General features: G+C 41.0%; 1 protein-coding gene across 7 annotated transcripts in view; it reads right to left on the minus strand.

The window, feature by feature from the left end:
* Positions 1–15625, minus strand: part of svilc (supervillin c) — a 37125-nt gene that overhangs the window by 19396 nt on the left and 2104 nt on the right. For 5 of the 7 annotated variants that reach the window (XM_041817306.1, XM_041817305.1, XM_041817304.1 and 2 more), the window contains exons 2-9: positions 13244–13745; positions 10255–10410; positions 9978–10142; positions 9522–9556; positions 5590–5651; positions 2554–2699; positions 695–923; positions 47–594 (exon numbers count right to left, since the gene is read on the minus strand). In XM_041817306.1, the coding sequence (XP_041673240.1) occupies positions 47–594; positions 695–923; positions 2554–2699; positions 5590–5651; positions 9522–9556; positions 9978–10142; positions 10255–10410; positions 13244–13521 (1619 nt within the window). In that variant the 5' untranslated portion in view covers positions 13522–13745. The remainder of the gene's footprint in view (positions 1–46; positions 595–694; positions 924–2553; positions 2700–5589; positions 5652–9521; positions 9557–9977; positions 10143–10254; positions 10411–13243; positions 13746–15625) is intronic. The other 2 variants (XM_041817307.1, XM_041817308.1) reach the window with 2 other exon arrangements.

A 15625-nucleotide genomic window follows, 5' to 3' on the forward strand; every position in this document is an offset into this window, starting at 1 on the left:
AACTCCTCCAACGTATCACAAATGATGATATTTGTATGATACTTACTGAACCTTGCCATTAGTTTCAATGTTTTGTCCTGCAAAATGAACCTCCTGCACTTCACTCTTGCAGGGTTTCTCCTCCTGAGGACCGTCCTGCTCTGGCAACACTCTGATTGGAGTACAGGCAATGGTTTCCCTCCTGTTTCGAGCCCTCTGCCTCCATGGAGCGGCACTTTCCACGTCTGACGCCCCCCGTCTCTCTCTGCGTGGTGGTAAAGGAATTTCCGGCAGCTCCGTGCACTCCATCCTCCCTCTGAGCCCTGCGTCTTCACAGCTTCCACCGTTCTGTTCATGTCTTACGGATGCATCCATTCGACCACTCTCTGTCCTGCAGCTCTTCTTCAAAATTCCTCTTAGGCCAGGCTCTGATGCGTAGCGATGTAGGCCTTCCTGGCCAGAGCCACTAAGCTCTGAATTAACAGGACCGGGGTCTAGTCTTGGCTGGGAGAGGCGAAGCTCGCTGGGTTTGAGGTTGACAGAAGAGGCCTGCTGTCTGTCGTACAGATGAGGGGACAAACTGAAGACAGGAAGTTGAACAGGGCCTTTCTGGAGCTAAAGGAAGAGAAAGAACGAGGTTAAAAAGACACAATGGTTGCAATATCACACAAGAAGGAGTGCTGTTGTACTGAATGTATGAAAAACAACATCTCACCAGGCTGACCTCCTCCACAGTGATTGGCTGAGTGCGGTACCGAGTTCCTTTCTGCCTTCGTCTCTCTGGGGGCCCATCAGCAGGGCCACCCCCTTGCCTCCCTGGCAGAGAGAGTTTGTTAAAGAGTGCCAGCTTCTCACTCATGCTCAGTTTGCAGCTCTCATCACTGTCCTCCACTGACTCTGTCTGCACAGGCTGAGGCTCCACTGGCTGAGCTGGTTTTGGGGTGCTGAAATCAACACAAGTACAATAAGTGTTTTTAATAATTATGTACCATTCACAAAAGATCACCACTCAGTGAAGAAATCCTTGACTCATTACTATTTGCCTCCACAAGTCAACTGTGCAGTCCATTGGGTAGCAAAAATCCAACATCTCGCCAGCGTTGTCAAGTGAGAACCTTTCTTTGCTGGTGTTTTCATTCAATTAGTCCCATTGTACTTCCAGAAGGCATAACAGTGATCCCAGCTTCTACCACCCACCATGCCAACACAGAGACAAAGTTATCTTGCCTATCTTACCACATGGGCAACACAGCCTAAACAGCTATGCCATCTTTGACAGACCCAGGCTCTGCACATGCAAGCTCCAGGTAGTGACAATGCTGATACTACCTTCCCTAACACAACTCATGATTATGACTACAGAAAGACAACTATTCCTGGTACAGACTTTATGCATGAAACTGGCAAAAGTACACAAAACAAAATGAGAAAGATTGGAAAAAAAGAATCATAGAGCTTAATAAAAGGGTGGGGGAGCCAAAGCTTAAGGGAAAGACAATCTTCCCTTCCACATTCAGTAGTGAGATGGTATAAAACTGGCTCAAATCAGAGGACTCCTTCTCCTTAGGAATCAGGGTTCCCACTGCTCTACACCAGGCCCTTGGTATACTGTAGATCACAGGTGTCAAACTCAAGGCCCAGGGGCTAAATCCGGCCCGTGGAACAGTTAAATCTGGCCCACAAGATGATATAACCTCAGTATGAGGTCTGCAGATTTCCTCCAGTATTAAATGTAAACTCCTCCTTGATAATTAAAGATATCCTTGTTAAGTCATAAAATCTGATTTTGTTATTTAATTTGTTTTTTAATTTCACATTTTCAATTTTGCATCTCCCAGTTAGGACTCAAACTTAGGATTTTAACTTCTAATTTCATATTTTGAGCATTTCAACTCATAATTTTGATTTCTCATATAGTATTTTGAGCTTTAAGTTTCATAATTCTAATTTTTAAATGATATTTTGACCCTTTTAACCAACTATTTTGTATTTTAACTCATATTTTCAACTCTAAACTTGACGTCATAATCCCATAGTTTGACCTTTTAGACTCACAATTTAAAATTTTGAATCATATTTTGACTTTTAATTTCATGATTACAAATTTAGTTTCATATTTTGACCTTTTAAACTCATGATTTTGACTTTTTTCTAATATATATTTAAAAAATTATTATTTTTCAATTTCAAATTCATGTTTTGACCTTTTCAAAAAAATAAATTGACTTTTCTCAGATTGTGAGCCTTTGAACTTATCTTTTCAGCGTTCTGTCAAAATTGTTTATCATCAGAGCTAAGTTTTTTTTTTTCATATTTTATTACCGTTGAAACAAGGTTGAAAGTTTATGGTTAAAAAGGTGATGCTGTTACGCCCTCAGGTTAGTCCTAAATCCAGAATCCGGCCCCTGCTGTGATTGAGTTTGACACCCCTGCTGTAGATTGTTTCTCCCAAACTAACCTTAGTAACCACCACATACATAAATATACAAATATGCTCTCTACATAATCTGCTTTATTATTACTTCTTGTTCTGATGCTATGATGTCCCGTATTCTGGCGTCCCTGCTTCCTCACCTGATCGCCACAATTTCCTCACACGTGATTGGCTGGGTGAGAAAGCGATGGTCATTTCCACGTCGCACCCTACGCTCATGACCCATGCTGCCAGGGCGGGGCTTCAGAAAGGCAGAGGCCTCGGGGGCAGCAGACTTCTCCAGCTCCTATTAAAGGAAGGAAAAACACGCCAGTGTGAACACCTGACGTCTGACGGAGGATGTTTTTTTTTATACAGGTGAGACCCCAGCATTCAGGTCAGACAGCAGCCTCAGTCGGAAGCTAAATAAGTCATAAAGGCGACCACAAAAACGGCAGTGAAAAGCCCCTCTCCTGATGTCTCCTGTTCTATTTGTACGGACAGATGGAGGGAGGGGAGGCAGGTCGGATAGCGGGGGAATAAAGCAGATAGAAATGGCAGCTCAACAGGTCAGAGTGTAACCAGATCTCTACCAGCTTCAGTTACCTCCGCCTGCCTCCACGCAGCAGTAAGCTAATTATAACACCACCACTGTGGTTTCTAATGGTTATACAGAGTCTGTCACAGTTTCACCTGATGATCCAAACTCTACAGGTTTGTTACTGTTAAAGAAAACATCCACAATGTGCTTTTATCTTCTGTTAGAGAAAAACCAGACTGGTTCAAATGTCTATAACTGGACCATAAACTTAGACTTTCTTTTAATAACAGACACACAGTATCCATGTGTCCAGGGACAGCATGCACCTGTCTGACCATTCATATCCCTCAACATGATCAGGGTTGTGTTCTGCAGGCTCAGCGCTCACTCACCACGAGACTCAGACTGAAAGGTGAGCAGCTAAAATTATAGTTTTTCCTCTTTACCTGTTCAATATATTTCATAACAACTCATAAGTATGGTATCTAAATTTGAACTATGAGTCATTTTTTGCTTGTTTTTTTGTTCTGATATCATGTTGTCCATGATTAAGTTGCCAAAGACTTTTTTTCCTTATTTGTCATCAAGAAGTAATTATGCCAATTGCACATTTAAAAAATGTTTAAATTACTCCCTAAAAGTCTTTGTATTACCATGCGATTCTCCACCTTTCAGTAGTTTTTGTTTATAAATCATTATGTATGTAGCATGTTACTGTGTTATGTTTAAGCCACCATAGAAGCCTTTGTCCCCAGTGGGTTGGATTAAGTTGTCTGGTTGACTGAATATGATGCCCTGCAAAAATAAAAGCTTGGTTCAAGAGTACGTCAACACTTGTGCAACTGAAAAAAGATGTGGAGCACTTTTTGATCACTGCACAAGATTCAAAGACCAAACAAACATGGAAAACCCCGAGTGGATGCAGAGCCACAGCCAGGTTTTATACTGAGTTCTAACAAAGCCTGTTTATTAATACCACATGGGTTTTACTTCACCTTTATTATAGCACTGAGATCAGGTTTAAACGAAGTGCAGCCAGTGTTGTTGCTAGTTGCCAGGCTCTGAGAAAAACAGAAAGCAATCTTTGTTGTCTTCGCAACTTGAGGGTTGTACTAAACAGCAACCATACCATAAAGATGGTCTGGCTGCAGACCATAGTTCTCAGACTCCCCCTCTTGCAGACCATGACTGTGAGATGCCACATCTATCAGAACAGAAATAAGGACTAAAACTTTCAAAATAAAACCGGACTAGACTTTCAGTTGGGTTGGACTAAAGGTTAAGGGAAGGGTAAGCATACCAAAGGTCAAAATTTTGAAATAAAGCTGAAAAAACATTGTGCTCACAGGTACAAAGCTCATCCATCAGTAAAACATTCTAATGTAGCACACGTAGCTTACTTAGCTCCATAAGCTGTGTAAGCTACATACATAACAGAGCTACATAGCTAAACTCTGTAGAGCTAAAGCTTGCCAAGCTCATGGATATCTATTCTAACAAAACTACAAAGCTAACACTAACTACGTAAGCTATGTAGCTATGTTGTCTACATAGCTTACATAGCTGCGTTAAGTTTAGCTACGTTTGCTAAAGCTCCCATTGCTAAAGCTAGCTTAGCTACACTGGCTAAGGTAGTAATGTTTACTAGCAAGTGTGGCTATGTTAGCTTTAGCTAACGCTAACAAAGCTTGAGCAAGCTACCGTTTACATATCTACTTCTAAAACATGTCTATACATAACATACCCCCTGATTAGACCTCTGACCTTTATCTCTGTCTTATATATGAACTGTTGCTCAGTCTGGTTTGCAATGTAGTGATTTCATGAATGTAACTGCTGGACTTTGTTTTTGAATGAAGTTGTTTTTTCTTTCATCTTCAACTGGAAATAAATTTGCCTGCATATTATAGCACTTCTGTTCTGACAGAGACAGCGTCTCACAGCAATGGTCTGCAAGATGGGGCTTCTGGGATCGACGGTCAGCAGCCAGGCTGTCTAGGTACCATCTCATTCAACTGGATTCATTTCAAGTCTGCTGCCAAAGAGCTTTCAGTCAAAACAATAGCATGCTGCTGTTCATCTTGGCCCACCCCTAATACTTGCTTCTTGTTTTGAATTGTGGACTGTACACCCAAAACCGCACTTCATATAGTATATCTAATAAATAGTAAACCACAGTAAGCAGTGTAGGTGGGCGGAGCTATGCAGCACCTTTACTCAGTTTGGAAATGTCTAGTGGGACCACCTGCCATGGGGATCAGAGAATAATGATTGAGTTTCTTTGCAATGTGCCATAAGTAGTTCAAACATAATATTAATAGATTATGACAATACTTTTCTGACATGTCACTTACATATAGGTGATACTTCTTCATGTCTTAACATTACGTTTGGAACACAGGACTGTGTGAGTAATTGTTATATTTGACATCCAGATCACGTCTTATTTGTTGTGATTAAACATTAAGCATAAACTACTGAGCTTTCATTTTGCCTGAAAGCTTGTCTGTATGGCGTATAGGAAACATCCCCAGGATGACTTTTGGGTATTTTACCACAGAATCATTTTAGCGGCAGACACAAAGACAGACAGCACACAACAGGGAAATAAGCAGGGTCAAGAGGATCCTGTTTCAGGAGACCAACATAGACTCACTTTAAACAAAGACATCTTGGCTGCCACGCTCATTTTGGCTCTGTCGTCTGTTTTGACGTCAGCTGTGAGGAAAAGGAATAAATCACAATGTCAGTGTGGTAAATAATCACGTCAGAGATGGATGGATTGACTCACTTTATTATCAAACTAAAATCTGCATCACTAAAGTGTTGCTAAAAAGAAAGTAGACTAATATATATGACAAAAAGATGTTAAATTAAACCTACAGCATTATCAGCCACCATATTCAACAGGACATATTTTAAATGGAGTCAAATTACCTGTTTCAACAACTGTAACATACACACATCTACCAGAGTCCAAAGTAAAGAAAATGAAAATATAAATAAGTAGATTGAACCAACTGAAACAATCTCTCCTCTTCTTGTACCTAATGAAAATATTCTTTATACGATTAACACGAATAAGATCAAGTTTGTGCTTTGCTTCTAAGCTTTAGCACAAATTCAAATTAACTCTACAGACTGTTTGATTCTTGATTTTTTTTAGTATTACTTCAACTTGTTTTTTAAGGTTAAGGTGTCCCTTAAATTATGAGCACCTCCTCTGATTAGAAACCTTTTGAATATTGGTAAGAAGAAGGGCTGAGTGATATGGGTCAACAATCTTGTCATTATTTTTGTAGCTGAAAAAAATAAGAACATACACTATATGAACAAAAGTATTTGACCCCCCCAGACCATGCGTGAAGTTGTGGAGTTCTTCAGAACGACCCTATGGCAACAGGTCTAATTAGAATACTTGAATCAAAAAATTAGCAGGTGTGGCCCAATATTTTTGTCCATATAGTGTACTTTTCAACCCATCCTGAAGTAATAAATTTCATGCATTATCCAGTATTCGTGCTGTGTTAAATTCTACCAGATCCATACATTTTGTGCTAACTTTACAGCAGAGCAACTGGAGGAAACATTGCTATATATTTGACAACACACACAAGTTTAATCAAAAACGAAAACATAAATAAATAAAAAAATACTTTGGGCCTTTGAGTGTTTATGATATTTTGTAATATATATATCCAATATGTTAAAAATTAATTTAAAAATGATCAAAGTTGGAACTTAAGCGGGAGTTCCCGACTTCCTATTCACCATCTGAAGGTCATTTTGTGACCTTCTGGATGTGGGTGCCCGTGTTTGGAGTCATTCAAGCCAAATGGCTCAATTTAGCCACAAACCCATTTTCAAAGCAGTCAAATATTGCTTTAAATGCAGCTCACACTTGAATACAGCAGGAGTAAGAATACAACATTTCTAGCTGCATAGGAGGAATTTGAAGGGGTGACTGTGAGGACCTTTTCACTAGTCATAAAACACACAAAAATGAACAGTGATGCCTCCTACTAATGATCATCAAGGACAAGACAGATTAGTTCTCCACTGTGTTTTATTAAGTCCTGAATCTGCTGCCATGGGGTAGGTGTCAGACTAGACCGTTTTTGTGTTTTCTGTAGCAAACAATAACAATAGGTGATGAATTTCACAGTAAAAGGCAGCAAGGTGAGATGTTGTTTGGCTAAAATAGAGCCTATTGCATTAGTTGTATTAGTGAGTCAAGTGCTGCCATAATTGAGATCAGCTGATATCGGGCAAGCCCTCATCAGTTGTAGGTCAGTTGATTGGCTGTAAGCCGCTATTGGCTGCCATATTTAAACTGCTCTAGCCAGGCTGCGCCTTACTGCTCCTGTTTACACCGCTTTCCACATTATTAAGCAAATGACATTTTTCTCTTATTTTCCAAAATATTAATGCAAATGACAGTCAGAGTATTTTTCAAGTCATCAGCTGTTAGGGCATAATTCAAATGTTTTTGAATAAACTTCATAATGATAGCTGTTATTTTTTTAAAAACAAAAAACCCAAAATGCACTTTTCCACACTATTAAGCAGGACAGAGTTTTAAAATATTTTTTGGGTTGTAAAGAAATGAAAATGGTTATTTGTTGAATTTGCAGCAATAGGACATCATATTTACTGAAATCAAAGCTATTTCAATCAAAAACATCTTAACAGGCAAAGTTCCATGTTAACATAGGAGCCCTTCTTTGATATCACCTTCACAATTCTTGCATCCATTGAACTTGTGAGTTTTTGGAGAGTTTCTGCATGAATTTCTTTGCAGGAGGCCAGTATAGCCTTCCAGAACGGCAGTTTTGATGTGAACTGCCTCCTACCCTCATAGATCTTGAGCTTGAGGATGCTCCAAAGGTTCTCAATAGGGTTGAGGTCAGGGGAGATTGGGGCCACACCATGAGTTTCTCTCCTTTTACGCCCATAGCAGCCAATGACACAGAGGTATTCTTTGCAGCATGAGATGGTGCATTGTCATGCATGAAAAAAAATTGCTACAGAAGGCACTGCTCTTCTTTTTTACCATGGCAGGAGGTGGTCAGTCACTTTTTCTACCATGGAAGAAAGTCGTCTGTCAGAAACTCTATATACTTTGCCAAGGTCATTTTCACACCTTCAGGGACCCTGAGGAGCCTATCAGCTCTCTCCTCATGATTGCGGCCCAAAACATGACTTCACCAACTCCTTGCTGACGTCACAGCCTTGTTGGCACATGGTGGCCATCCACCAACCATCCACTATTCCTCCATCTGGACCATCCAGGGATGCACAGCATTCATCAGTCAACAAGACTGTTTGAAAATGAGTCTTCAGGTATTTCTGGGCCCATTGCAACCGTTTCTGCTTGTGAGCATTGGATAAGGCGGCCGAATAGTAGATGTATGCACAACTGCAAGCCTCTGGAGGATCCTACACCTTGAGGTTGGTGGAACTCCAGACGCACCAGCAGCTTCAAACACCTGTTTGATGTTTTGTAATGGCATTTTAGCAGCTGCTCTCTTAATCTTATGAATTTGTCTGGCAGAAACGTTCCTCATTATGCCTTTATCGGCACGAACCCGTCTGTGTTCTGAATCAGCCACAAATTTCTTCACAGTACGTTGATCACGATTAACTTTTTGTGAAATATCTAATGTTTTCATTCCTTGTCCAAGGCATTACACGATTTGACACTTTTCAGCAGCAGAAAGATCCTTTTTCTCTCCCATATTGCTGAAACCTGTGGCCTGCTAAATAATGTGGAAAAGTGCGTTTTGAGGTTTTTGTTTTTAAAAATAACGGTTATCATTATGAAATTTGTTCAGAAACATTTGAATTATGCTCTAAGGGCTGATGACTTGAAAAATACTCCGACTGTCATTTGCATTACAGTGCATTAACGCTGCTTTTTGCAACCCTCCTCCACCCCAGCTACTTCTTTATTCTACCTCTAACTTTATCAGTGTCATTCTGTTGTCACTCTCCTCTGGGGTCATGTCTTGCATCTCTCCCTGCCTCAAGCTTTCCTTTAAAGCACAGTTTCTTGACAAAGTGGTTCTGACTGAAATCCACTCAAGACTGACAAGGGGGGGCACCAAAATCAACACAACTGCCTAAAAGATAGAAAAAATAAAAAATAAAGGCACAACTCATAATATCCAAACATTTGATAGTTTATGCCTACAACCTTAACCTATATTTAACAATATTTGTGGAGTTAATATCCCACAAAGTGGATGGCAGAGTGTACAGAAATGTCTAAACAGACATAAAATCTAGTTTTATGGATGTTCCTGAGCTACTGAGATGTAAATTCTTTGAAAGTCAGTCTTTTTATGGCAAGGTTATGAAGAAAAAAACGAGCACTGTTGCTCTGCTCAAGTGCCTTTTAAAAGCTGTAAAGCTGTCACCATGACATTATGAGCCTAAAATTATAACTTGATTGATTTCATGACCTAATAAACAAGTTTATGGAGGCTGCCATGCAAATATTGGCTTTGGAGGCAATCATTTTTGGGTGTTAATGTTCTCTGTGTTGCCCTTTAATATCTCCTGTAAGATATGAGCCCTTGTGTTTACCTTTACTGTTCTTCTCTTCCTCTGCATCCACCAGCCTGGAGAAAGAGAACAAAGGCCAAGCATGAGATCACATGGTGAAATATGAACAGGGAGGTGATGTCAACTAAAATCCACGGATCCTGAATGCCTTCTTTCTGATCCTTGTCTGTTCTCACAGTGCATGTCTTTGTGCTTCAAGTAATCGAGATACCATGTTATATTTGCATGCTGTGTTAGGCAGCACTGTTAAGACCAGGAGGGAGGGTAAACACATGCAAACCACAGCAGCCATTAAGGTGTGACGTTGTTTTTTATGAGGGAAAAGCTAATATCAAACACAAACAACCAGCAGTATGAAAGCCACGTCTGCAGAAAGTCACAATACAAACGACCCAGTGTAAGAGAGTTGTGTAAACGTATGAAACACTGCAACACTGAACACTGAAAAGTGCTGACACAACAGAGCCCAGCATTTACCCGCCACTCTCTTCCATCTCATTGGCTGTGATTGGTTGCGTCCTGAAGCGCTCGCTGGTCTTGCGACCGCCTCCTGACCCTCCGGGGAGGTAGCGCCGGGTGCGTCTCCGACCTGCATCAGAGGCCAGATCCAGAGACGAAGTGGTACGCCCTGCATCAGGGCAACTGGTGTCCACAGTGAGAGAGCAGGAGGGAAGAAAAGGGAGATATTGAAGGGGCGGGGCCGATGTTATGAGAGAGGTACACAGCTGGATCACACACATGCAGGTGATCATACACGTTCTCAGGTTGTGCTCCGCTCCTCGTCTGGTGCAGGAGGGTGCTTCTTAACCGGCCCACTGACACCCCAGTTCGGAGCTGCCGGGCGTCGGGTCCGTGAGGGACAGGGCAACCCTCCCCACTCAGCATGCTGGCAGAGTCCTGGGAACCCTGCCTGGAGGGGGGAGGAGTAAGGGGGAGAGGATGCGATGGGGGCGAGGGGTTGAAGAATGTTCTGATCTCGAATTGTCTTTTTTTTTTTTGAGGGATACTGAATAAATAAATAAAAGCTGGAGCTTTGTCCTTTATCTCTGCAGACTCCACAGATGTTCCCGGTTAGAGAAGGCAAAAGCCCCAAGTTCCAGAACAGGATGAGTATGGGACTAAATGGGTCACTAGAATCAAATTCATGCCTGGACATCCTGAGCTAGACCTTAAAACTCAATGTTTTTTAGACTCTGCTACTGGGGCTTTTAACTATTTCTATAGCCGCTTATACTTCAAAAATATGTCATCAGACATAATAAAAGCCATATTCACCTCACAAGTCCAGGTAAACATCTTATTTTAAGATATAAATTGCAAAAATCTTCTAAGGAGTAAAAACATCTACCAATGGGGCGCAGGTGGCCAAGTGGTTTAAGGCGCGCCACACGTACACGAGCGGCCCAGGCTCGAATCCAGCCTGAGGCCCTTTACCACATGTCTCTCCCCTGCTCTGGTCCCTGTTTCCAAAACAGAAAATGCCCAAAAATAATTCTTAAAAAAAAAAAAACAATAAAACGTCTACCAGTGCAGAAACATCCAATAAGGAGAATTAAAACGAGACGTACAAACTAATTTGGGAAGTACATCTTCTTATATGAAATACAGGCCTTAACTTTTGCTTTTAAGACAGTGTTTATTGAGACTTGTTGAGTGAATGTGGCTTGTACTTACTGTTAGTGGATATTTTAGACAAGAAATGTGAATTTCAGCTCATATAGAGAGTGTCTTAAGTCATGCTGCATAGGTGTACTGAAAGGGTCAATGCCGGTAAAAAAATAATCCAAAACTTTGGCTCCATATTAAAACAATGCCTGTTATTTAATTTATTCTGGGTACACTTCACGTAGTTTTGTTTACTTTTTGGATATTAGCACTTAGGTTGCTGTCCACGACAAAAACATGAGTGTTGAATTCTCAGTGTCAAACATTTTGACCACTCAGAGCAGGGGTTCTCAACCTGAGGTCAGGACCCCCTTGAGGGTCTCAAGACAATGAGAGAGGGTTGCCAGATGCCTTCCAAAAAATAAAGAACATTTTCAAAAGGTATCTCTAACCCAATTTCATGAAATCTATGCATAATATTAGTTAAATGTAAAATAAAAACATGGTCATTTGGTGAAAGTTATGCTCTAATCAAAGTAATGCTGGAAGAATTTTTTAAATGTAAGTCTGCCCATGAATATTCTTTAATGTCCATGGCTCTGTCCAACTAAACTTTAACCATCCTTAGGCACAGTAGGGGTCCCTGGTCTCTGGTGCCTTTATTATGGGGGTCATGGGCTGAAAAGTTTGAGAACTCCTGACCTAGAGGAGCTTCCTTCAGTCTTGGAGTTATTTGACAGTGTTAGTTCAACTCTTTCAAGAGTAATTTGATCTATGCTCCACTCACTGCCATTTCAAATTTGGGGGGCAGAGGTTTCCCATCATACTCTTTGGAAGAGTGTTTAGATGCTGTCTGTTAAACACTGATCGCTGTTGGGATTACCTTTGCTTGTGTTTCGGGCGAATTTTTGCTGCTTTTGATGTTAAACACTACTGCACCATGAGAGAAGTTATCCACCAAGTTAGTCTCTTCCTGCCTGTTGGAGGGGATGGTCTATAATGATAACCTGGTACACCAGATGGATTTGTTTCACACATCCATGCTTTGCAATGTGTACATAATCAAAATTAAAACACATAAGATTTATTTATTAAGAATTAATAACACTATGGGGGATTGATAAATACTGAGGACTTTGTGGTGTTAATTTTGAGCATATTGTTTCTTTAAATTGTGTCTTTTTTTTAGTTATGGACTTTTTAATTGGGTCTCATTTTACTGCTGATATTAACCTTGGGTAGGCTGTCTTTTGTGTGCTCCTGTTACAAACATATCCCCCCTTGTGGGGCAATAAAGAGAACCTGAATCTGAGTCTACAACTAAACAAAATGACCCTTTAGGCCATGCCCAGACAACAGGTGCTCGAACAAATAGACAGTAGGCTGACAGCGTCCTCACACATAGTGCCAGGAATGTGGTCAGAGAACCACGGGTAAGAAAAGCCACTAGTTGAAGGGGCAAATTGATTACTGATAGGGAATTGGTCTACTTTGGATGAGGTTTGGAGAAGTTCTTACATTGCACAAAGCTATACTCGAAGGTCTACATTAGCTACTGCTCTTTATGCATCGCTCTCTTTTGGATACTTCAAGGGCTGGATTTGAAAGGTTTCTGCAGCCAAATGCCAAATTCAGTCTGTTTTTACATAACAGAGATCATGCACTAACATATATCTTGTTACAGACTTTCCTCTCCAGCGTAACATGACAAGTTTCCACTTTGATGACGTTAATATTGATGGTATTCTGTAATTAGCTCTTCCTAAAATACTGCTGTGCTATTCTATAACAGTACCTACATAGAGTGTTGATGTTAAGGAGAAAAAAACCTAAAGAAAGCGGCAGGTGTTATCTGGGTTACAAGCGAGCCAGTTGCTAAATCTGTTAGGATAAATAAAGCTCCAAACAGATATTTTGTGCCCCCAGGTTTTTATTTTCTCCCCTAAAGTGTTTGTTTTAAAAGAAAAAAAGATTTTGAGTACTCCAGCTGGCAAAATGTGCTGAGGAAGACTGATCTGTGTCAGTAAACAGAACTGAGTACACACATCATTATGGGATTTCTAGAAGCCCTGAGTAAAACATGTGATTTCTGCATGACTCCTCTGTTTCAGGTTAACATCACTGCAGACTTGACTCACCTTCTTGTGTGGTTGGACTCGGCGTTGTCCACTTCGACTCCATTTGTAACCCCTTGCATCCTGCCGTTCACTCTCTCACTGAGGCTGTCTGAAATTAGGCTCTCTCTGTGGGCGCGGGCAGCTGGGTCTACTACCTCCTTTCCGTCTCTCCTAACCCACTTTGAAGGAAGCTCCTCCAAGTTGCCGAAGCGCTCGGCCAGTTCTCGCCTCCTCTCAGCTTTGTAGCGAGCAATGCGCTCTGACCTGGGCTCCAGCACTGGGTTCTCTGTGGTGTCCATGTTTCTTACAAAGACTCAGTCGACTTTCCTTGAATAGATGTAGAACATTCAGAAACAAGAGGCAGATTTCTTGATCTTCCTTCACTTTCAGCTAAGGCTGAACACACGGGTCGCACTTTCTTCCAGTGAAGTTTAGATCCATTGGAGCTGAAGCCTTTGTGCGCTGGTAGTCCACCTTTCAGGGGTTGCAGAATAATCTGTTCACCAGTGGGTGAGACATCTCCCTGAAGGAGAAAACAACAAACAGTTAATAACTAATTCCTCTAATAGAGCATCATTCATACTTGATTCCTCTCTTCTCCTGTTTGAGTCTGTGTAAGATGACCCTCACCAGCCGGCATTGCCATGCAGGAATCTCCCCTTGCACTGAAACTCAACACCTCAGCAGCTCAGATCCTCTGGGTCCACGCTTTGATGGCACTCAGTCTGCAAACCTGCAGCTCTTTTCACTGTTACAGCTGCCTTTTTTCATATGTAATCACTTCATAACCCATGTAGCTGACAAAACAGAGCATGTTAAGTCAAAAACAAGTGGCCAAGTTTAGTATGATATGCTAATTTCTTTAAATACAAACACAAAGATCTGACAAAAATAGTCCAAGTTGGCTGCACGGTTGCCTGGATGTCATAAACAACACACAGCCTGACGCTGTGAACTGCAAGCAAATATAGAACTGATATGACACTATTTGCATCTAAAGACAGCAGGGAGCCATCAGTCCAGCTCACAAATGAGCAACTGTGTTCGCTGACAAATAGGTACAAACATAAATGTGTGTTTGCATGTGGGTCTGTGCTCTTTCCAAAAACCGTAGCTGTCAGCATTCCTGCAGCAGGAAGCACAATGGAGGCTGAACAAAGAGATGTGAGCCGTGGACTTAGTGCAGCAGAGATCTGCAGCCGGGCTCAAAGCTGCTGTTGGAAGCAGAGGTCACATAGAAAAAGATGTAAAATTTAAAGTTCATCTCATCTTGGTGCAATACTTGGTCATTTATAGATGCTCTGTGTTTAAAAAGAACAAGATCTCCATTATTTTAATGATTGATAAAACTGACAAGCACAGAAACTTAGTTTAATGATGATGTGGCTCTCATTGTTGTGTCCTAAAATGAATAGTGGAGCAATAAACATTGTTTTTCATTTATATATTTTCAAGGCCCTTTAATGAAAACTATCACACTGTAATGCAAACTTGTTGGAGTTATGTTTCCAGTTCCAACATTTTTGACTGATTTCTACTGTTTAGTAATTGCTTATATTGGTTTGCTGTTTTGTTGTATTTTTTTGTAATCTCATCAGCATTCAAAATGAGGGAAAACTTACTGCCTTTTTTAGATTCAATTAAGGTGCACAGGTGGCCTAATGGTTAAGACATGCCTGATGTACGATGGCAGCTAGGGTTCAAGTCTGTCTTGTGGCTCCTTTTTGCAAATCTCTCCCCCACCCTCTATCCCTGCTTCCGACTCTATCTACCAACCTAATCTCTGAATATTGGCACAAAATGCCAAAAAAATATATCTTTAAAGAAAATTAAGCTCATGTGTGCTGCTAAGTTGCACAAATACATGTACAACCATCACTTTTGCTATGGTATAAAAATGGGTATCTACATTGTCAACACCTTCTAGAAAAGGTAAATAAATAAATGAATAAATAAATGTACAAATGGAGACTCAGCTGCAGGTGACCTCCTAAGTACCTGGTGGCATAGGTGTAGAAACCATGAGCCCATGTCCACGAGAGCTACTGGTCTCATGAGGGGACTTAATTACTACTACTTCATGACATTTCTGACTGAGGATAGCGGCTCACAGATGCCAGCAGCCTGCATCACTCCCCATCCAGAGTTCCTGGCCTTACTTATTCCTGGTGTTACTGATTCCTTCTTCAACTTTCAGGAGATAAATTGGAGAAACTGACCCCGACCAGAAGGGCTGAATGAAAATTTGACATCCAAGTAAGTTTATGGCTGTCAACTTTTGCTACTAATGATGTTGTTTCCTCTGACAAAGTCCACAGACCCAAAAAGTTGTTTAGATACTGTATGATGAGGCTAAGGAACACATAGCTGGTAGCCTATGCTCCCAAAATGGTGCCAAACACA

Source organism: Cheilinus undulatus, linkage group 21 (genome assembly GCF_018320785.1).
Source record: "Cheilinus undulatus linkage group 21, ASM1832078v1, whole genome shotgun sequence".
Taxonomy (NCBI): domain Eukaryota; kingdom Metazoa; phylum Chordata; class Actinopteri; order Labriformes; family Labridae; genus Cheilinus; species Cheilinus undulatus.